At 38.3% G+C, this 23,008-nt stretch overlaps 1 protein-coding gene across 1 annotated transcript in view; it reads left to right on the top strand.

The window, feature by feature from the left end:
* Nucleotides 1-8,254: 8,254 nt before the first annotated feature.
* The window catches only part of pth1r (parathyroid hormone 1 receptor), a 49,034-nt gene continuing 34,280 nt past the window's right edge, over nt 8,255-23,008 (top strand). The window contains exon 1 of the mRNA XM_032532485.1: nt 8,255-9,409. Within this exon, the coding sequence (XP_032388376.1) occupies nt 9,341-9,409 (69 nt within the window). The 5' untranslated portion in view covers nt 8,255-9,340. The remainder of the gene's footprint in view (nt 9,410-23,008) is intronic.

Raw genomic sequence — 23,008 nt, 5'->3', positions numbered from 1 at the left:
GTAAACCTTTTGAATCCCCAGTTTAATAGATTTTTGTTTTCTTATCTCACCTTTTCCACATTTCCTTTCATCCTGGATGTTGTTACCTAAATTAACACAAGTTTACACACAGAAACAACAAGAGTCATTTTGGACATTTGGATGCTGAGGCCTGCCGAGCAGCATCACTGAATTATTCTGACATTCCCAAGGTAACCTTGTGGAAAAGCATTCTCACCTTATTTCTGTTCGTTTGATTAATTACCTACACGCGCTGTCCTCTGTTATCACCTGCCAGTATCTGCCATGTCCCGGCTCTTTATTCATGAGTCAATGAGAAGATTTACTGAGTTGTGTTACATGTATTGATCATCATTGAGACATTACATTTGACTCAGCAGAGCAGGGTGAACTCCAGCACACAGTGACACACACCAGAACGTCCTTGCTGCAAGCGCCAGCGCTAACCGCCAAGTGACTGTGACAAGCACTTGTTTATCTAAAATTGAATTCTATGTTGGGATCTGTGCAGAGTGCATATTATCGTGTGAGCCCCCTTGGGGGTTGTGATCCCCAGCTTGAGATCACCGAGTTAAATGACCCTCTCTGCTCTGTCTACATCATATTTGTTTACCAGCTTCTTATAAAGACACATTTTCTCTTTTTGTTGCACTGTGTGGTGCAATGTAATGATGATGGTGTTTTTTTCTGACCAATACCTACAAATTGGCTTGGATTGGCTGGACTCACGCCAATGGATCAAAGCACAAAAACAATTTTGGGATTTAATTTCACCATTGCTTTATAGTGCAAAAAGCATAAAAAAATGTTAGCCAACATGGAAGATAATCCCTCAAAGAGTTTGTGATAAATTGAGCAAAATCCATCAACTGATGGAGATTGTGCAACACAGCAACAGATTGAAAGTTCAAGAAGAGCTAATGGATCTTGTGTAGAGATTCTATCGTCAAACATTCTGTTGGACCTTTGACATTTGTAACCACTCTCTCCCCCAGCTCTGTTTTTGTGTTTAGTTAAATCAGTAATTATTTTTTACCACTACTGTCTTGCATGTATTGCAAAACACTTTGGTTACTTAGGAATTTGTTGACAGTGTTGGACATTGTTGACAGTCCAACATTACTACACATTTTGTTCTTAAAATGTGTGTTTGGCTGGTTGCTTTTGCATGTCCTGTGTTTGTGTTTTATTGAAATTGTGAATTTAAAACCAAATTGTTCAACATCTGCAACGTTTTTTTCAGGTTGATGATAACAAAATGTGACATTTAATGGCATGATCTCATTAGTTTTTTGTGTCAATACCAGGTCGGAGCACATTGTGTCTCAATTGATTTCTCAATTGTGTGTAGCGGTTTGTCAAAGTCATTGGTTACCTCATGCTGTCTTTTAGTTCTAAGCTGTACTGCTCAAAGTGGCCTCAATAGCTGAAGATGTGAAGGTGGAAGAATGAGGGTTGTGATGATAATACCTCAGCAGCATGGATGTGTAACCTATGTTCCCAGGTGTCGATGACAGAGTTTCTTTGACCAAATTTGTTCCTTTTCTCTATTTCTGTGCTATACTGATGGGAGGCCCGAGTGGGTGAGCTGTCAAGACAATAAGAGTAGTGTCAGAGAAGATGGAAATAGCTTTCTCTGGAGGATTTCACCAATTGTTTTGAGACAAAGGAAGAGAATTGGTTGTATACAGTATATGTGATGAGTACATTTTTCAGACAAATATTCTTCTTACAGTCTTCAAACAACAACTAAAGTAAATGGAAATGATTAAATTTGGGGCTCAGTGATGGTCATGTGAAATTACCAAGGATAATATTTTTCACCAATGAATAGTATTTATAAAGCTCCCACAATTGAACTTGAAGTGGAAAAGTGAACATGTGGGTGGAAAAGTTAAATATATGTCCATATGGAAAAGATCATTCTGAAGGTATAAATAAAACTCTCCATACGCGCTATGTGAAACTTCAAGTATAGTAAAAAAAAAATTCACACATGAAAACCATCATGTGTCCAAATCATACATATGCTTTGAATTTATATGTTGGTTTTTACACAGTTTTAAGGGAAATACGTCACACAGATATAGAATTTCAGTGTCCCCATTCCTATATTTGTGTAGACATTTAGGATACGTTATATTGCTTCCTTCTTTGGAAGTGAAAATATCAAGCAAATTGTTAATCTGATTTTGTATTAATAAAAAAACAAAAAAATGACAATGAAAAGCCAGTTACTGTAATGTGTTTTAAGAAGAAATCTGTGTTAGGAAAAAATGAACCAGTATAATGATAAGAAGAAGTGGTAAAAGCCCAATGATATGTCAATGGAATATTTGATACTGTAGATGTGCAGTCTCATGTGTCCAACTTACTGCATGATTGCAAATCTCTCACTTCTCTCTCTTACATGTTGACATCTAACCCTTTTCATTTAACATACATTCACTTACAAATTGACTTGACTTCATTGACTCAGGTTACAATGGCAGCTTGCCAAGCTTTTTCCAAGGAAATTACATATACTTAGCTGCCTCTTACACCCCGAACATGTTTAGAATTTGTCTCACGTTAATACTTTCTTATCTGTTTTGTTGTCTGAAATTGATGTCATTTGCCAAGCAATTTGAATACATTTGGATAGATCATTCCAGATGGCTGGCAAGATGGTGAGGATACATAATGGTGGTGGTGGCTGCAGGAAGGGATCACAGAGTGAAAAATTAACATTTCCATTACCAGTCATTATGTACCATAACCAGGGATAGTGGTCTGGAGACAAGTAACAGGCTTAAAGGCACATTTAACCTTTGTAAAAGAAAATTTCAAAAGAAAAGCTTCTCCTGCTTTTTTTAGAGAACAGATAGAGAAAGAGAGACCTTGCCAGATTACAAATAGAGTGGAGATTATGCTTCTCTTCTGAAGTTTTTTTTTGAGTTTCCCATGGAGAAGCAGTAGGATGCAATCTTTCTGTATGGTGGATGAGAAAATGTATGATTCTACAGGTTTGTTTATGACAGCTTTCATGTTGTTCATTGTCTCTCACCCCATGCATACCGTATTCCTGGTGGGAAAGAAGCCTGAGCTGATTAAGGTTGATATTATGACATTTTATTTATTGTTACCGTAATAACATGACCTCGGAAAGATGAATGCACAGAATTTAAAAAAGGAAGGAAGAAGGGGAAGTGGAAAAAGGCAAATAATATTTGGAGTACCGTCCAAATATATGTTCATACACAAGTTTGTGACACGTTGGCATGTTTGATTTACTAAGCAAAACAACACAGCAACAGATTGACATCAAGTACACATTAAGGTGCCATGCACCCCAGGTTTCTCCCACTCCGTCTTTATGTTGCAAGCACACATTTTTTTAGTAAAATTAATCATAGGCACAATGTAAACCTTAAAACCAGATTTTAACTCTAGGGTCCCTCCATTATATACTGTAGTTCTTCAAGATTAGGTATTGATGCTGGGATTTAAAAAACTTGTGTCAAAGGTCAATGTATTCTTTCTTTCTTTTTTTTCTAAAGCTTTCAAACTACACCTCATGGTCTTCCACAACACAAGGAATGTGCTCAGCAATCTCTATTCACTGAGGAAGACCATGAGGAAAAATGCTGGAGAATGGATCTTGTGTTGAGATTTTGTGTTTGTTTTTTTGTTTTGTCGAACTATTGTTTCCAAGGTCAAGGTAACACTTCACTTTAAGTCCCTGGTTAGTGTTTTTTAGCAGTATATGGGCATTGTAATAATTACAAGATGTTTATAACGCACTATGAGGAAGTTGAAAACAGCCGTGTGTTACTTGATTCATTATTTCTTTGTACACTGGCCTCTATTTGGGTAAGGATTTAGTTGTTGACAAATACATTGATATTCACTCACATCTGCTTCCAGCTGCAGTGTGAGCCAAAGTCACACCCCTTCCGGTGGACTTTGTGGGACCTGTCTTTCGTAAAAAAAACGGTGGCGGCAGAGATGGGAAGTAACGAAGTACAAATACTTACTGTACTCAAGTAGATTTTTCAGATACTTTTACTTTACTGTTTATTTTTTTACATTTTAACAAGAATATTGGTACTTTCTACTCCTTGCATCTTACAAAACTTGTTTACTCGTTACTTTAGTTTTGTACAAAAGGTCGTCTATCAGGTGTGATTGTGACTGCATGTCGGAGAACAGCGCGGACACGCACCCCACACCGGGCCCTCATCATACACGGAGAAAAAAGTGAGAGAAAAGAGAGACTAGCTGTCCGGCAGATAATCAGCTGAGATTGTGTGTGTGAGTCCTTTAGAACTGTAAGTTGTATAACTTACAGCTACTCAGTTAATTTAAGCATGTTGTTTTATTGGTCTATAGTTCTGGCAAATTTAAAGTTAGCAAATGATGTTGTTGTTTGTGTTCTTCACCTGTTACCTAGGTTACACCTAATGGTGATTGTTGGACGTCCTTGCTCACGTTTGTATTTTAGGTGCATTATTTACATGCTACAGTTACACTGTATAAGATAATGTAATTAATAGTGGGTTTATTGTTATTATTTACTAGCATATATGATTCCTTTGCACTGTGTATGGTAGCCTTTACAACGTTATGAACTTCTTTTATTACCACACACAAACACACAGCCATAGCAGAGCCATGCCCATGTTTGTACTGATGCTTGGTTGTAATAAAGCATCAAAAGAGAGAAGTTGTCTCCGTCCGTGGTTTAACAGACACACCTGGGGCCAAGTCGGAAACCAGAATCAGCTTTAAATACAGTCCCAATCTAGTCCTCACTAACAAGTTTATCAAAGTTTAATACCAAATTTAATCTAATTGGATGGTAATACACAGACTTCTCACACAATCACAATTGAATTCATATCTTGCTACTCGGTTAGAATCTCATTAAGCTGGAGTCCTGGTCCCTGTCACATTAAATAAGCTATATGTTTTAGGCCCATTGCAGAAAGCCATTTAAAATGTAGCCAATGGCATATAAAGGAATTTAGTAATTGAACTACATCTCTCGTCTCCCACAATTTACGTTACCTAGTTTGATGCTCGCTAGCTAGCTAGATTGGCTCTGTTCCACAACACATGTGACGTTATCTTACCCGATGGGTTTTATTCAGCAAATTGTTTTCAGCAGATAAGCAAAAGAACAGGCAGGATCCTCAGCTCATTTGAGTAACATTACATCCCGGTATGATACACACAGACATCGTAGCTCCAGCGAGACGTCATCATTACGTATACGTTACATATTCTCATAGTCTTATACTTGAACAGTTTAACAATAAACTGAGACTTTCTTTGGTTGAAAAACCATCTTTTAAATTGACAAACATCAAATTTGTAATCCATGGCTCTATTCAAACGGGATCAAAAAATAATTTGCCTCTCCCTTTTCATATTTTCATATTTTTTCAAAAGATAGGTCCCATGGACCGGAAGTAGAAGGACGTGACTTTGGCTCTTTCTATAGTGTCTTATGAAACATTTATTCAATGTTCATATAAGCCCTACTGCTGGTGAATGTTAAATTGGGATACTTTGCTATTAATATTTAAGTACACAATGGATGGACATAAGGCCACACAGCTGCACAATGAGTGCAGTCGAGTTAAAATTTTATTTGGTGACACTGTCAACAACATGATATTCCACATGACTATAACTGACAGTACAGTTGCTTTGTGCCAAATTGGCGCTGCATGTGTGTGTCAGTGACATATGGCAGGGAATGACTTTACTGCTGAAACATCTTTCTCTCCGCTGGATAATGCATATGTTCTATGTTCTCTCAGACCTGTTGCTCAGATCACAACAACAGTCCATCACTACGTGTTAACGGTGAAAGCTTTTACACCAAACCTATTTTCAGTGTGTCTTTGTTTTCTGCTCGGTGTGTGCTGTGTTACACACAGCAGAGCCTGTGAGGTAATAATTGAATTGTGCAGTTATTCTGCTATTATAGCTGTGTCCTTGCATGGTTTAATAGATGGAACATTTCACTCACTTGGCCACAGTTAAGTGCTTGTTCACTATTGAGATCACACATGCATAAAACTGCATGTGAGCTGTTGGAGTATTATGAAGCTAGTGTAGCCACTGGTCTTACACAATGGTATTTTAGCATTGTATTGTCATTATCTGCAGAATTCATAAAGAGCATGTTTCTGTGTTCTCGTTTGAGAAAAAGGCATTTTATACTCAAACAGCCAGACGTCTTCACACTTGAGTTGGCCTGAAGAGGACATCACACTGACTGGCCTCGGAGCAGCAGGTAGTAAAACCTTTGGAATCAGAAAGGCCACATGTTCAATGGAAGCGTTAACACTATATGAAGGGGAAACATTTACCACTGGAGAAGGTCAGATCAGCTTAAAGAAACAAAACAAACAAACAAACAAACAAACAACATTCTTTAATCAAGTTGATACTTTTAGAATTTGGAGAAAAAGTACCAAAACAACAATGTGAAAATACATAAATACAAGTACAAACATAAGCCCAAACATAAGTAACATCCCTGTGTATGATGACAACTTTTTTTGTCAGTGACTTATTGGCAAGAACACACACACATATATATATATACAGTATAGGCCAAAAGTTTGGACACAATTTCTCATTCAAAAAAACATGTCTTATATTCTAGTTTCTTCAAAGTAGCCACCCTTTGCTCTGATTACTGCTTTGCACACTCTTGGCGTTTGCTTGATGAGCTTCAAGAGGTAGTCACCTGAAATGGTTTCCCAACAGTCTTGAAGGAGTTCCCAGAGATGCTTAGCACCTTTTGCCTTCGCTCTGCGGTCCAGCTCTCCCCAAACCATCTTGATTGGGTTCAGGTCCGGTGACTGTGGAGGTGCAGCATTCCATCACTCTCCTTCTTGGTCAAATAGCCCTTACACAGCCTGGAGGTGTGTTTGGCGTCATTGTCTTGTTGAAAAATAAATGATGGTCCAACTAAATGCAAACCGGATGCGATGGCATGTTGCTGCAGGATGCTGTGGTAGCCATGCTGGTTCAGTATGCCTTGAATTTGGAATAAATCCCCAACAGTGTCACCAGCAAAGCACCCCCACACCATCACCCCTTCTCCTCCATGCTTCACGGTGGAAACCTTTTCTCCGTCGCACAAAGACATGAGGGTTGGAACCAAAGTTCTCAAACTTGGACTCACCAGACCAAAGCATAGATTTCCACTGGTCTAATGTCCATTCCTTGTTGCTTGATGGTTTTTGTGACTGCACTTGGGGACCCATTTCAAGTTTTCGCATTTTTCTGGACTGACTGACTTTCATTTCTTAAAGTAATGATGGCCACTCGATACTCTTTACTTAGCTGGTTGGTTCTTGCCATAATATGAATTCCAATAGTTGTCTAATAGGGCTGTTGGCTGTGTATCAACCTGACTTCTGCACAACACACTGATGGTCCCAACTCCATTAATAAGGCAAGAAATTCCACTAATTAACCCTGACAAGGCACACCTGTGAAGTGAAAACTATTTCGGGTGACTACCTCATGAAGCTAATTGAGAGAACACCAAGGGTTTGCAGCACCATTAAAAAAGCAAAGGATGGCTACTTTGAAGAAACTAGATCATAAGACAACACTTTTTAACATACTGCAATAAAGTCCGGAAAGACAATATGGTTTGAGTAAAAAAAAAAAAAAAGATTGCTTTTACAATTATTATTAGCGTACACCTATGGTGGACTTGAAACAATATAATAAGTAAAGCCAACGTCATCATGACAGGAGTTCAATAAAAAACAGGTCATCATCAGAAGTGTTAAACATGAAAAAAGCATGCAGTAAATTGCTTTTATTGCCCAGAGACGTGTATGAACACTCAACACTGCATGCCAAACCATCCACTGTTCAATTTCCAACCTTGAGAAATGATTTAGATGCTCTTGAAGGTTTAATGCAAATCACAGTAAAGCAGCATGGTGCCTGAGATAAAAAAAAAAAAAATGAAATTTTTTTTCTGCATTATGTCTCGGTAATCCAATCCTACTAGATGCAACTTTTGAGAGACTGCAGGGGGAAAAAGTGGTTTGGCAAAGGCCCTGCGATCTGTTGAATGTAGAGTTTGTTTGAGGGGTGAGAAAATATGTCATTTCGGAGTCGTGGTTTATTCCAACGTAAGAGAGTGCGCACCAATGAGAGTCTGTTACGCTCCACCCTACCTGCCTCCTTTCCGCCCCCCCCCCCTTTTCCATCCACATACTCACTACTGAACACGACCAGCCGCCTGCCACATCTGGAGAGGCTTCCCAACACGAGAAACTTCAACTTTTGCGTTTACTCTGAGCAGAAACACTCAGGCGTTTGCGAACTGTCAATCCGTCAGGGATAATTTGGCTTTCTCGTGATAGTAAGTAGATTCTTGAAGCCAAGTTGGCGTTTCTCTCTTTCTCTGAGCTTTTTTACATCCCCATTGCTAATGTCCGTATGGGAGTTTCATACATTGAGTGTGATGCTGAGTTAACTGCCACGCTAGATTGTGTTATAATTGGAACGTGATTTCTGTGAATAACACAAAAAGACACATGTTGTGCTTTCATGAGTAAAAAAGAAGGAAACAGAACCGCAGCGTTAAGTTGATTCACGCAAACAAATATATGAAGGGTATGTAATTTCACGTTTGCTCTGTCACGAGATTATTTTTTTCATCGTTAAATGTTTAAAGTAGCTTAAACCCTGTCTGAGAGCACAGCTGCTGCTCTACTGCCGCCTCACACGAGCCTACACGACTGCGTTGAAGGTGACATAAGTCAGAGGGAATCAAATTGTGAAATTCAACAGCGACTTGTGAGAGAGTGATACCTTTCTGGCTTATTTGTGTCCCACACTGATCTAACATTTTGGAAGAGAGAACTGGAATAAGCCATAAGGCGCACAGCTCCATACTGAAGTGTTTAAGTTAGTCTGAAGGGAAATTTAAAAGACCTAAAAATACAGCGTTGGTTTCTTCCCTACAAAGAATCATTTGAACTTCCCACCGCAGAGCGAGAGCGACATAAATAGTTCTGACATGTGGATGTAATTTCAGAAGAGGAAAAAAGACAGATGCAGAGAAATAAAGAGAGCGGGCTGAGCTTGAGCATATAGATTTTAGGAAATTAAATCGAGGGCAGAGCGTGGCGATTACAGAGTTATGATTTCACAAGCCGCCGTAAGCATTGATAGGCCAGATGGAGTGAAAAAACACAACGCGTTCCACTTTGAAGAGAGTTAAGTAGATTACATTATTTTATCTGAGCATCATCAGTGCCTGTTTGAGCCCAGCAAGGACTTTTAGAGGTAGAGTTGCCTCAAGTCAGGGATGGGATCCGCTCTGCTGCTCCACAATCTGGACTTTCTTCTTATCTCACTACTCAGCGGTGTATGCCTGGTAAGTCCTTTTGTATGTAGCCTCTCATGTGATAACCCAAATGTTATTTTAATGTTTCGTTTGTGGACTGTGGAGCTCCAGTGGTGCACACATCACTGGCAAGATTTTAGAGAGCAGGTAGAAGAACAGCTGTCATTTAAAACATACAGCATGTAAGTGTTTAGCATTATATTGGGAAAAATGTAATGCCAAATTAATTTTTAATCAGAATGCATGTTGATCATATCTGCAAAATCTTTGCACTTCTACAAAATCTGCATCTCTTGCAAATCATGGTTAAGGTAAGGTGTTCGTGGGAAAGATGTTGACTTTCAGAATAAAAAACAGACAGAAGTGAAAAGCTCTGTACACACATCACCTCCTCACCTCTGATGTTCTCTGTGCATCACACTTCTTCTGAAATTGTTGCCAGGGAATACAAGCTAAATTATATGTGAGCTTAAACTATTGGAGACACCTGTGTATTGACACAGATATTGACATATTGGATTGGTCTGAAAGGTTCGATAGGGCTCTATACATATAGATTGATAGGGTGATTACACACTTGTTCCATTAAAGGCATCTTCCCACAGTTACAGCAGCACTTTGTTTGTGTAAAGTAGTGCCTGGTAACCTAGCTCTTGTAATTGTGTTTACCACAGAGTGTTTCAAGGTCTCACCTGACTGAATTAAAGCCATTCTTGCAGTCACAATGGGAGTACATTTTTTATTCACCACTCCAGTAGCACCTGAACAATTTCACCTCTTGGGTTCACAGCTGCAAGGATTTACTTTTTTCCCCCAACAATGTGATTTACAATTGTGCTCTCAAATATTGCCATAGCTGTATCCAGAGGGTCTGCTGCACACACACACACACACACACACACCACCGCACACGCACACGCACACGCACACGCACACGCACACGCACACACATACACACTGTGCAGGCAGAGCAGCGCACCAAGTTGGTTCTGTGTGTTTTGGCCAAGGCTGCTGTGCATTTAACAGGCAGTTCGCCCAGGCTCTGAGGTACAGTGCATTTTCCCAGTGATGTGGTCCATCACTGTACCGCAGTGGACCTCTAGGCTCATTGGTTTAGATGGCAGAGGAAAACAATTATAACATTGCTATGTATTTATAGCTGATTCAACATTCAGTCATCAAAAGGCTCTGTCTGTGCATGATGTTTACCCGTTTAAAAGTTTAGTGTTTGCTTAGTCTTCCTCCCCACAAAAAGTTTTCTTTTTCCAAACTGTGACCAAACGGTACATAGATTTCACTGAAAGCCAAAGATGAGAGTGGAAAATCTGTGTCTCTGTTTAAAGAAAGAATACATTTAAAATTAGGACATACATTTGTCGGACTACAGGCTTGTGACACTTTCCAGAGAATCAGCATATCAATGATGATATCCTAGTATCATAAGTCCGCATATTCACCAATACAACACTATGAACTGGTTGGGTCCATATGTTTTATCCAACATTTTTTTCTGAAGGAAATTGACTGATACAAGAACAGATAAGGTATCTCTGCATTGTGTTTTAGTCCTCAGCAGACATGCCTGCAGTGACAGCTCACAGACAAGCACTAACTCACTAAGTCTTTGTTCACTGTGACTGGCTGCCTTGCTTTCACAGTTATTGCATTTATTAAGGTAGAGCGCTGCTTTCTGGAACCTTAGTGAGCATTTAATTTTTCCCCCATGACTGTGTTTTCCTCCATTATGACTTGCTTGTGTCTGACGGATTAGAGCTATCTGTATCTGTATCTTCCTGCCATAGCCGGGCATTATAGCATCACTGTGAAGCCTGTCATTTTTTGTAGTGCACAAGGCAGTTTTGACTAGTTTGACTAGATATGGAAAATATATCTTGTTGAAGACTTAAGCCCAGAACTCTTTTTGCAGGAAAAAAAGAGAGATGCTTGGTTCTTGAATGTGGCTGAAATTTCTTTATTAGGTAGTTTAATCCAAGTTCTGTCAACCTGAATACTTTAAATCACAGGATCACTGTAGTCCACAGTTTCTTCAAAATACATGTAAACGGAGAAAAATGTGCCATTTTGTGAAAAGGCTTTTAAATAAAAGCCTTTATAGTTGATGGTCCTGAAAAAACACATATTGCCCCTTGAAATAACTTTTCAGAAAAGCTTTATCCATTTCAAATTACCCTCAATGGAACTTCACAACACAGATTAGAGTGTGGGATAATCTCATCTCAGTCTGTCTCTGGTAATTAGGGCAGCAGATTACTTCTCACTAATTCATGTGAACTGCTGGTACATTTGTGAAACAGGCTTAATATTCAAATGAATTTTTGCACGCCCCTTTAACTGATCTCTAGAATGACTTATGACATTTTTTCCACTTTCGTCTGGGTTTGTAAGTGTGTGTCTGAAGGAGCATGCAAGGAAGTATCTCTTTGAATCTAGTCTCTTTTAATTTTTCTTAATCTGCAGTGTCATGCAGAGTTATTTAACATAATGTTCCTGAAAAAGAGATGATGCAGCTGACCCTACTCTGTAAGGTGATAATTTATCATTTTAGTATTTTCCGTTATTGTCTAGGGTAAACATGTTGCTGCAACATTCATATATTAATTTCATACATTTTACAAACTCAAATAATTATAAAATTTTGTAAAAAAATATTTGACTCAGCGGGACACATGTAATGTAAATTATTCTTTTTTGCTTTCATTTTGCATATTGCAGTGGTTTGATAATACTGTTATAAATATTGTAATACAATTTTTCCACATTGCCTCATCCTTAACTGCAATATGTCATAATCTTTCAAGCATTCAAAAAATTAGTTGAATTGATTTCCAATTTACTGTAAAACACAGATTTATTACCATTTGAAAAAAACAGTCGACGCCTCTTCACAAAATTACTACAGTTGCCTCTTTGGTTGTAAAGGGAACCTATCATGCTTTTCAGTATTTTCTGTCATATCTATAATGTTAAAATATTGGATTTTCATGTTAAATATAGCCAAAGCTTCAAATAATGAATAATGAGGTAAATGTATAAAGAGAAATCCCTGTGAGCAAAAACCTCAGATTTCCCCATGCTATGAACGTTCCGCTTTCAAGCGTTTTTTTCTACTCTCGGTTCTGTATCACGTAACACGGAGACGGTTTGCTATGATTGGTCATCTCCTCCATGAAGGCTACTAAAGCGTTTTTTTAGGCTAACGTTACTGCAGTGTTTATTGCCACAAGTACTGTTGCTACATGTCAACGCCATAGAAGCTGTAGCCTAAGCAACCAATGTTGTTCATTTCTCCCCGATTTTGGATCACATTACTTTTGAAACATATTAGTTTGGGTTTTATTTGGTTTAAAATAATTTATCAGCGATTTTTGATGGCAGAAAGTGCGCCTGTGTTTTATTTCTGTCCACTGCTAAGTCCATATGTAGGCCTATATCCATCCTCGATTCAATGAATGGCTTTTATTTGAAGGTGCTGCATTGATTCTTGTGTCTGTTTGACCTGATTGGTTTATGAGCCTTTATTGGCGTTTTTCATGACACAAAGTACTAATGTATACTCTTTAGAAGCCACCGACTCTACGGAGACCTTTAAAAGCAATTGCTTTCAATTTTGTCTATGAATTTTTCTCTTGTGATACCCTATCTGACACCAGCTGTTGACCATACACTGTAACAAATTTGACTGTAGATTTTACAGTAAACACCTGGCAAAAAAGTTGCCAGCAAAATCTTGTAAAATTACTGTTAGTTACTGTTAATAACTGTAAAAATAATTACAGTATAAGACGTATTCTTTTACAGGTTTTTGTTGTACATAAATTACAGCAATGTTTGTTTTTTTAAAGGAAAACAATTTTTTATTGTAATTTAGTTTAAAACATTATCTTGTATTCTATTCAAATTACAGCTATTACCTGGCAACTCGAGTTGCCAGGAAATAGCTGTAAATACTTCACAATACAATATGTTGTTGTAAATTGTTTTTTACAACAACATATTGTATTGTGAAATTTTTACAGCTTTTTGCTGGCAACTCAAGTATCCAGCAAAAAGATGTAAATATTTCACAATATAATACGTTGTTGAAAAAAGAATATACAGTTAATTTAGTTTTTTACATTCGCAGCTTTGCTGATGCTTTTGTAAAGTGTTTTAAATAAGACCAAGCTTGCTTTTAATTCAAAAACCATTGCATTAGATTCTCTTCAACTGTAAAATAAAACCAGAGTCAGAGAGCAACATCATGACATTTTATTATTAAAATGCAACACAGTGTAACAATACTGTATGTTTCAGAAGGTAACTTCTATTTTTCTTAAGAGCTCATAATGACCATGATAAAACCCAACCCGATAATCGTCCGACAGTCCGGCGAGGTCGGTGACTCAAGTCTGTTCGGTGTGCTCCGTGTTTTAATTAGTGAACTGATTCTTGGAGAGCATTTCGAGGAACCATCTGTGTTACTTTTTGTCATTTGTTGACGTCTACCTCTCTCCTACCTTCCGTTGAGTAGAGAGGAGACGCAAGGGTTCATGCAGTTCCTCTCTTTCTCCTGTATGTTCTCACGTTTTTGGCTCAACACTTTTGTTGTTTTGGTTCCACTTGAAGGGTTCAGTACGATGAAGCATCTGAAATCACAAAATCCCATGCAAATACACTTCATGAAAAAGTGCCTTAACTGCTCTACAGATGCAAAATACATCCGGCTGTGCAAATCTGTATGTGGGTGTGTATATGTGTATATGCATGCGGGTGTGTATGCATAAAGATCCTTTTTTGTATGTTTGCTTTGAGCCATAGTGGGGAAGGTCGGGGAGGGTGGGCATAGAAAGTATGCGTAACTGTAAAATGAACTTTCATCTAGGATTTCTTGTGAATGCAACAGATAAAAAAGAACAAGTTATAGTTTATTCGCCTAAATTCCCCAGTTTAAGTCAATGCAGAACTACTTTTCAAAATGTATAATCAAATAGGTCTTTATTCAATGTTTGAAAAACAACAAAACAGTTTAACAGCTCTCAGAATGAATGTAATTAGTATAAAATGAATTGGTTCTGCAATGATTAAAGCATTTAGGTAAATAACTGCTACTTACCCTTTTATAAACTCAAAATCATTTAATTAAGGGATTTACTGTAAGTACACTTAAAGCAAATAAAATCTCTGTTACTCATAATACTAACTCTACAAATAATGATCAACTGCATTCTACTACTAATTCTACAAGCACATAGTTACCTTTGAATGATTTTAGTGTGCAAGATGCTCGCTCTGGTAACACCAGATTAAAGATGTAGTAGCTCGAAAACAAAGCTGCCACCCCAGCCACGAAGTTAGGATTGGAGGCCCAACCACCTGACCCCCGATGCTCAGCATCCAAACGGTTTCTGTGAGAAATTCACCTAAACATAAAAAAACAAAGAAACACCAAACAGAAACACACACAGCTTAATTAACTAACCATTAATGTGCCATTAATTATATAAAGAACCCTGAAGACTAGTGCTTCACTACCAACACCCAAACTGTCACATTTAGAAATGCCACAGAACATTCACATTCAGGCATATTCGCATTAATGTTTTTACCTGAAAAGATTCTTCAGCCATGTATGTTGATCACTGTGCAGCGATGGCGCTCTGTTCAGGATGTTTCTCCTCCCTGTGGCTAGGCTAAACAATACAAAAGTTGAAAAACACGCGTTTATGTTGGAATATAACATAACATCTGTATAAACAGTGTGTTAGGCGCCTTTGAGAGTGTATAAGCCCTTATACACCCACATGGCCATCATATTTGCCATGGCCGTTTTCTTCTAAATAATAAATTGTTACAACTATGTTTGGGTTGATATAATTTCTTACACAGATTTGATGTTAAATTTAGCCATTATTGACCACTCAAGAATTGATAAAAAAGATTGTCAAGTTAGCACCAAAATACCACATGAGCCACCAAGACTTAAGATACACTGTAGAAAAGAAATTATTCATTGTTGCCAAAAACGTTTGACAAGATTTAAGCATTCATCACACATTTAAGAGTCCACAACAGTCTCAGTTTTCTAGTTTGACTAAATTCATGCACCCCCAAGGCTGTTTGGGGACCCCACTCTGCTGAAATATTTAAATACACCCTTTTATTACAGGTGAAAATAACGTGTGCACTGCATGAATAAACTGCATCGGGATTATCCAAAGTGGCCATGTCTGTTAAGGAAGACTCATGGGTGCCTCACATCCCGTTTTCATTCAATTTCTTTTGTTAAGAGGTCAAGGGTCCCCTTAAAAATAGCCGAGCCTTTTTCACACAGCTATCATTAACAATAATGATGAATGTTTTTAAACGGGGCCATCCTAATGTCGGACTCTAACTTAGTCATAGAAGAGTTGTTAAAGTTAAATATCAACCGAAATTAAAAGGTCTATTTCAGGGGTCGTGCAAAGTCAAACGTTATTATAATTTATACATTACCTGTTAAATCGAACAATATATTAATATGGCTTTTCGCTTCAATAAGGCAATTTTGTATCAACGTTAATGGGCCGTCTGCAGCCTGATCTGAGGCGATGTGGCTAATGCATACGGTTAAGCTAGCTAGTTTTTTTTTCCACTAACGTTGACTTCAGTTTGCTAGTGTAAACTATAAGGGTGAAGAAATGTACAGTCAGACAGTCAAATAAAGCTAAATAAAACACTGTGACGTTAGGCTACGTTACTTACCCAAAGACCCGACTCCGGGGCGCCTGACCTTCCAGTAGCGTTAGCTACTTCTGTTGCATGCCTGCGTGACGTTAACATTGACGTTACAACACAGACTACTACGCTTAGTTAGTTAAAATAAATATAAAAAGGGTTAACCGTTAACGCTAACATTACACCCACTATACTTTCCTTAACCTTAGCATTAAACTGCTTCGCCTGGGATTGCTTGTTCAAAATCAATCTGAAAAGTCTCCAGCTAATGTTAGCTAGCTATAAGAACATTATTGTAGGGCCTGCACTAGACTGAAACACGGTCAACTTAGGTTATTTCAACAAACTTAACAATTTAAACCACAATGTAATTATGTAGGCTATTCTAATAGTATAGGCCTACTTACGTATTGTGGCTGAATGGAGTGGCAATGTGGCTCCTCAGCAATCCGCCATCAATGGTCTTGTGTAAAGCACTGCCTCGTGCAACGCATTCAACAGTAAATAACTGTACCTGTACTGCATCATTTACAGTCAAGCGCAAATTGCCTGTAATTTCTTATGGAAAAAAGCTGTCAACTACTGTAATAGTGTTTTCCCCCCATAATGCATTGCAATATACAGCTAAACATTGGAAAATGACAAAACAAGAAGTTACTGTAAAATTTTTGCTGTAGAAATTACAGAAATTTGTTACAGTGTATACCTTAGATGTTTTCATTAATTTACAAGAGAGTTCAAACAGTTTAGACGTGTCCTTGATCTTGAGTCCTTCTCTTATCAGTCTCCTTTTGGACACAAAGTGACAACAAAGCCCTGCTAGGACCAATTTTCTCATCTCAGTGTACATTTATGTAACTGGGTCATTTCTTATTCCTTTTCTGATTGGAAAAACAGACCTCCAGATATACAATATGGTGTTTTCTGCATTCTAAGGGTAATTTAATGATGATAATTATTGGGTCCAAGCCCGAGGGGGCTGGGAACCGGCATATGCAAGGCAACGCAGTTTCCAATACCAGCAGAGATGGACACCCTATTGATGGGTGGTGATGGTGCGGTGGATATGACACCTGCCTTTGGTGTGGGAGACCTGGGTTTAATTCCCACTGAAATACATCAATCAATGTGTCCCTGAGCAAGACATCTAACCACTAGTTACTCCGGTGGCGTGTGACCTCTGACATACATAGCAATTGTAAGTCGCTTTGGATAAAAGCGTCAGCTAAATGACTTGCAATAAAGCTGCTCAGATTTTTATGTTTTTAAATTCTTCCTTCAGTTAAAGTTGGACTGCAGCCCATGCAAGGTATGCAAAGGAAACTTTCAGTAATATTTATACAGTTCCGATATATTGTAGTAAGCTTTGCCTCATTGTTTGTACTGAATTCTTGCCTGTTGCCTAAAATTCTTTGGTTTGATAGCTGTCACACTGGTCAGCTTCACAGACAAAACAGTAGTGAGCTTGTAATTAGCCCGAAGGTAGTTGTGGCTAATCTGACTCTTTATACTAATCCTTCAGGCGGGAAAAAAAAAGAAAAGCTTTGATAAGGCAAGGAGTTTATGATTTTCATTCAACAGGAATCTCCCACTGTCTTTCTAAAATGCATGCCCTGTTACTGATGAGAATATCTGGTTGTTTGGAGAAATGTAATAGTGTTTATTGCGTGCGCTTCATTGTCTGGGCTCATTTCAGAATGTATGATACTCTGGCTAAATGAAGGTTAAACAAAAGAAAAGTTGAATTAAATAAAAAACAATTGGGCTGGTGGGGGGGGGGAGGTAGCAGAGCATTCTCATGAACGAGTTTGAAGATATCAGAAAATGCAAAGTGGCAGTTTGTTTAGTCCTTACTGATGCTGTCCTTACCGATCATTATCTTTTACCACGTTTTCAGCTGTGCAACATATGTGTTGCAAGCCCCTAGCCATGAAAACACCAAACATGAGTCACCCTGTGTGCCCTCACTTCCCTGATTTCTAAAAAAACTGAGCCTTAAGTGCCATAATCCACCAGGTTACTATACTTCCATCTCTACTTTTATTTACGTTTCACACATTTCACACATGTGAATTTGACAGTACAGACAACTGAAATTACTACATTAGTGGCCGTACAGCAATATGATGTATTATAGTTAGCTAGTAAGGCTTAAGGCAAAAATTTCATTTTCATTCTTAATTGACCTTTAGCCCAATTACATGTTGTCATGTTACGATCTTTTCATATTATCATTCTATACATTTCTGTTGTCTTAAGAGTTTTTTGAAGTCTGAGTGCAGTGAGACTGAATAAAAAATATTATTTGTGAGTTGCCCTTGCAAAATAGATAGCAGAGAAAGTGGAAGGGGAGGGACATCCTGTGCCTTAGGCTTTATCCAAGCTATGTACATCCGTTGAGCCAGACTACATCTCAGGTAATATAGAACAGTTGCTTTAAACATTACTTTGATTATTTTGTATGTGATTTTACAGATTGCCATATTGTGACAGTTTGTCTGTGTGTACACTGACCTAATAAGCATTGGTTTGCTTTCTCATAGAAACTTTGATAATGTATTTTTTACTTTTTCCCTACATTACGAAAAAGGCTTAAAATGTAAGTTAGTAATCATAAATCCCTGATGATTGTCTCATCGGTACCATTTGATGGCAATTCTTATTCCCGCTCTCATGCAAAAGTCGACAGTATGCCAGTTGCTTGTGTTAATTCCAGTTTGGACTGGCGATAGTAAAAACTGTAAGTTATTGCCCCGTTGGATTGTTGGAATGTGGAATTGTTGTTGAATTATTTGGTGTCCGTCCTGCATGCTGCTTTTATCTGTATGCTCTGTTCTTATTGTCATGTAGAAAAAGACTACAACACACTGTTATATCAGGGAGTGGCAGTCTACTGATGTCTACTGTCTACTGATGAAGGATATTAAAGTGATTAATACCCTGGTGATTAAAGTATCACATCAACCAAACACTTCCCTCAACAACAAACACAACCCTGTTAAAAATGCTGACAGCAATTACAATACTTCTTGTAGGCCGCCACATGTGTTTTAACTCTTACAAAGCACTACTTGTGATGAGATGATTTATCCTACTATCCTGGGGTTTGTGTTCTTGGTATATATAAAAGCTTTTATTCACTGAATTGTCATACTTGGTGTGTAAAATGACCCTGAAACAATATGTATTTAACACCCCTAAAAACTGAATGTAAATGAACAGTTAATGTTAGGGGTGAAAGGAAAGCCTTTGAAGTTGTGTTTGAGGTATAGTTAATGATGCCACAGAGCTTGCAGCTCCATGGAGACAGTCCACAGACACTTGCACTCACTTCTCTTGTAAAAAAATGTCACATTTTTGAGTCCCTGAAACACTAAAAATAACCTGTTTTGAGAGTATCATGTAATTCCTTGTGATGGACTATGGCAAAATGGATATCAGCAGTAGTTCATAAAGCTGAAGGATTTGAGAGGGAGTGTTCTGTAAAGTGCACAGATGGTATTTATACCCACGTTGGTTAAAATGTAATTTCTCCATCCAAATGAGATTATGTGGTTGGCAGATTCGGGACATCCTGTTTTGCAATTTAGTTTTACAGCACGTAATGTGGATTTAAGCAGCATGGAGGTGTAAACTCTGTATCAGCTGCTGTACATGGCTTGTCGCTGTAGATTGTGAGTCACTTGCTGTCGTCACTGGTCAGTTAACATGTTTGCCTGAATTTTCCTGGGATCAGCATGGGATTCAGCTCACAGAGGTAACTTGTAGTGGGAAAATAGTCTTCACACACATATCATTATGCTCTGTTTTTCACTGCAGAGTTTTACAGTAGCCGAGAGGATTCCTGAGATAACTGCAGAATAATCTAATTTCTTGAACTTTTCTCTTAGAAACATACACGTTATCTTTTTTGTATTGACTGACACATTGCTCTGTTTTTAGAGGGTCTGTGAGTCAGGCTCATAAAGTGTGTGTTAATAGGAGAGTCTTCAGTTTCCCCAGCATGGTAAGGTTACACCGTGGCTGTGTTTGACTCAGGAAAGGGCTTGTTTTCTTGACTTACCGTGACCTCTGCTTTTTTTTCTTAGCTTTCCACTTGAAAAAGGGTTGAGTATGTGTAACTCAATGCCACTTTTACACCTCACTGAAAAAGTTACACTTCTAACAGATATTTTAATGATGTGCCCTATGAACCTCAGCATTCATGCAGATCTGCAATTTGTCTATTGAATTTGAGTTACTAGCAACATAATATTTTTTTTGTATGCCTTTTTTAACCTTGATTTAATGATGCATTTAAATTGTCTTCTTAGTACTTAGTGATCCTGTAAGTTATCATCTTCAAAAGCTGTTAGTTTAACAAAGACCAGTGAAGGCAAAGGAGGCAATATTTAATGAGGCAATGCATGCTTTACTAAATTCTTCTGACATTTTCACCCCTCTCTCTATTTATTTTTCTCACTGTGAACTAGATCCAACTTTGTCAGTCTCGATACCTGGGTTTTGAGCATCCGAGTACTAATCCGATACCAGTGTTTAATTTGTGAGCTGTATAACTCACTGTGTGGTAGTGACTAGGATCATTTTTTGTCTAAGAAAACATCCTTACAAGGTGCACCTGAATGCACCCAGAGTTTACGAGCAGCACTTGAATGTACCATGAGTTTACAAACAGCACCTGAACGCGCCATGAAGTCCAGTCAGAACCCACATGCTCTATCTTTGGTTGTTTGTTTACATAACTCAGGGGAAAAGCAAAATGATGGTACACCGATGACTTCAGTGAAGCGGGAGGATTTTCCAGATCTGTTGTTTTCTCCGTCATCTCCGCCGTGGTGTCTGGAGAGGTGCATTTCCAGGCTACCAGTTAGCTAATATTGCCTTGTCTGCTATGCTGTGTCTTCTGTGTGTGTTTTTTTTTCTTCTGATTCGGGCAAGTAGGCAGGGATGGAGAGGAAAAAAAAAACAAAATATTAACTGATATCAATTGCAACTAATACCTGATCTAGAGCTCTATTTATGTCAGTATGGCCTAATCTCAAAGTTATCAGATCAGTGCATCCCTACTGTGTTTTTGATAAGGTTGTGTGGCTTCTTTCTTCTTTACTCACTCAGTGTTAATGCCCAACATGTGAATATGGCTTTCACTTAAGCATTGTACTAAGAACTTGTTGGAATAGCCTTTTCTAATAGTCAGGGTCACACTGATTGATTGCTAGATCTATGAGTTTGTATCCTACAGTATGTGGTCCCTTTTCATAATTTACCTGCTGTCTCCTTATTGTGGTGCAGACTTCCTTGCAGCCAATATGCTTGGAATCCCAAAGTACCTCAGTTGAGTTTACATGTGAAAGTTCTCAGCTATGTAGAGGCTTTTGCCATTGAACCGCGATTCTACTCAGCCGTTCCCCCACTGTTGGTAAAGCGATTGAGTTTCAAATATACAGAAGCTCCTAGACTCATGCTACTCTCCTAAATGCAACACAAATTTAGTTTGTAGACAAATTCAAGTCAATTCCCCCAATTATCAAGAGCAGGAAGAGTAGGTTTTCACACATCTGATCAAGTTGTTTACGTGAGTTGGAAGCTGCTCATATCTTGGACAGGAATACTCACCTGGCACATGGCTCATGGCTGAAAGGAGGCCAGATTTCTTAAAGGACCTTTATTATTTTCATTGCAAAACTCTGGGGCTTATGGCTTTGTAAGTATGCCGTTTACTGCTCAAGATATTCCAGCAATAAGTAAGAAATCCTCACATGGCAGCACAGGGTAAATTTCAGCCAATTTAAATTCAAATAACATTGCCAAGTTTGGCTGAACCTTTCTGCGTTAGCTCCATTGCATTTAACACATGAGCCAATGAGAGTACAAGCTCAGAATGCAGTTGCAAAGTCAGAGTTAGAATCATCGCAGATCTGAAGGTAAAGAGCTGCGTATGAATATACTTGTATATAGATGGAGGAATTAAATTAATCTGTGGGATTGACATTTGCAAGTGTAATGTTAATTGTGCATCAAATGCCAGACAGATGATTAAGTGTTATTGCAAATGTTTATGCATGAGTTCTTCCTCCAACATTAAAAGATATTGCTCATTGGTCAAACCCCAACCAACCCTGTGGCCCTAAATGTTAAGTGGTGATAAGAAATGAATGAATGGGTCTGTATAAGCCGTCTGTAACGTTTTTTGGAGCGTTAAGTTCATGTTTTATCACTTAAAATCAATGTTTTAAACTCAAACAACAATAGCATTTAGTGCATTGCACAAATCATACAGTGCATGGTGTTGGTCAGCCAATTTATACTTAAACGTGCACTATGTCTACATTTATGTGTGTTTACATGTGCACCAAATAGAGGCATTGTTTGTACTGTTACCTGTGACATGATTTATAATTATAATTTAATTTACACTGTTTATTGATCCCCAGTGGGGAAATTACAATTTACAGTTTGTTACTAATCGCTACACAAACACATATACAGCACCTATTCATGCACAAATGGAGAGATGTCAGAGTGAGTGGGCTGCCAACATTTGCTGGACCAGAACCCTGAGCAGTTGTGGGGTATGGTGCCTTGCTCAAGAGCACTTGGCAATGCCCAGGAGTGAACTGGCATCTCTCCAGCAACCAGACCACACTCCGTACGGGGACTTGAACCAGCGACCCTCCGGTCCCAACTCCTACGGCCTGAGCTACTGCCAGCCTTGCTGTATGTACTGTGTAGTAACCAAGCAGTGTTTTGGTATTTCATAGTTTATCAAAATTACCATGTGACTCTAAAACTGGAACATCCCTTAGAGTTTGTGGGTTATTTCTGCAATAATTTTTTTTGCTGATGTAATGATGCATTGTAGTTTTTGGAAGAAACAGACCTTTGTATGGAAAAAGGTTTATTTCACGTGTTATT

The sequence above is a fragment of the Etheostoma spectabile genome, chromosome 12, assembly GCF_008692095.1.
Source record: "Etheostoma spectabile isolate EspeVRDwgs_2016 chromosome 12, UIUC_Espe_1.0, whole genome shotgun sequence".
NCBI lineage: Eukaryota > Metazoa > Chordata > Actinopteri > Perciformes > Percidae > Etheostoma > Etheostoma spectabile.
This window is presented reverse-complemented; position numbering and strand designations above follow the sequence as displayed.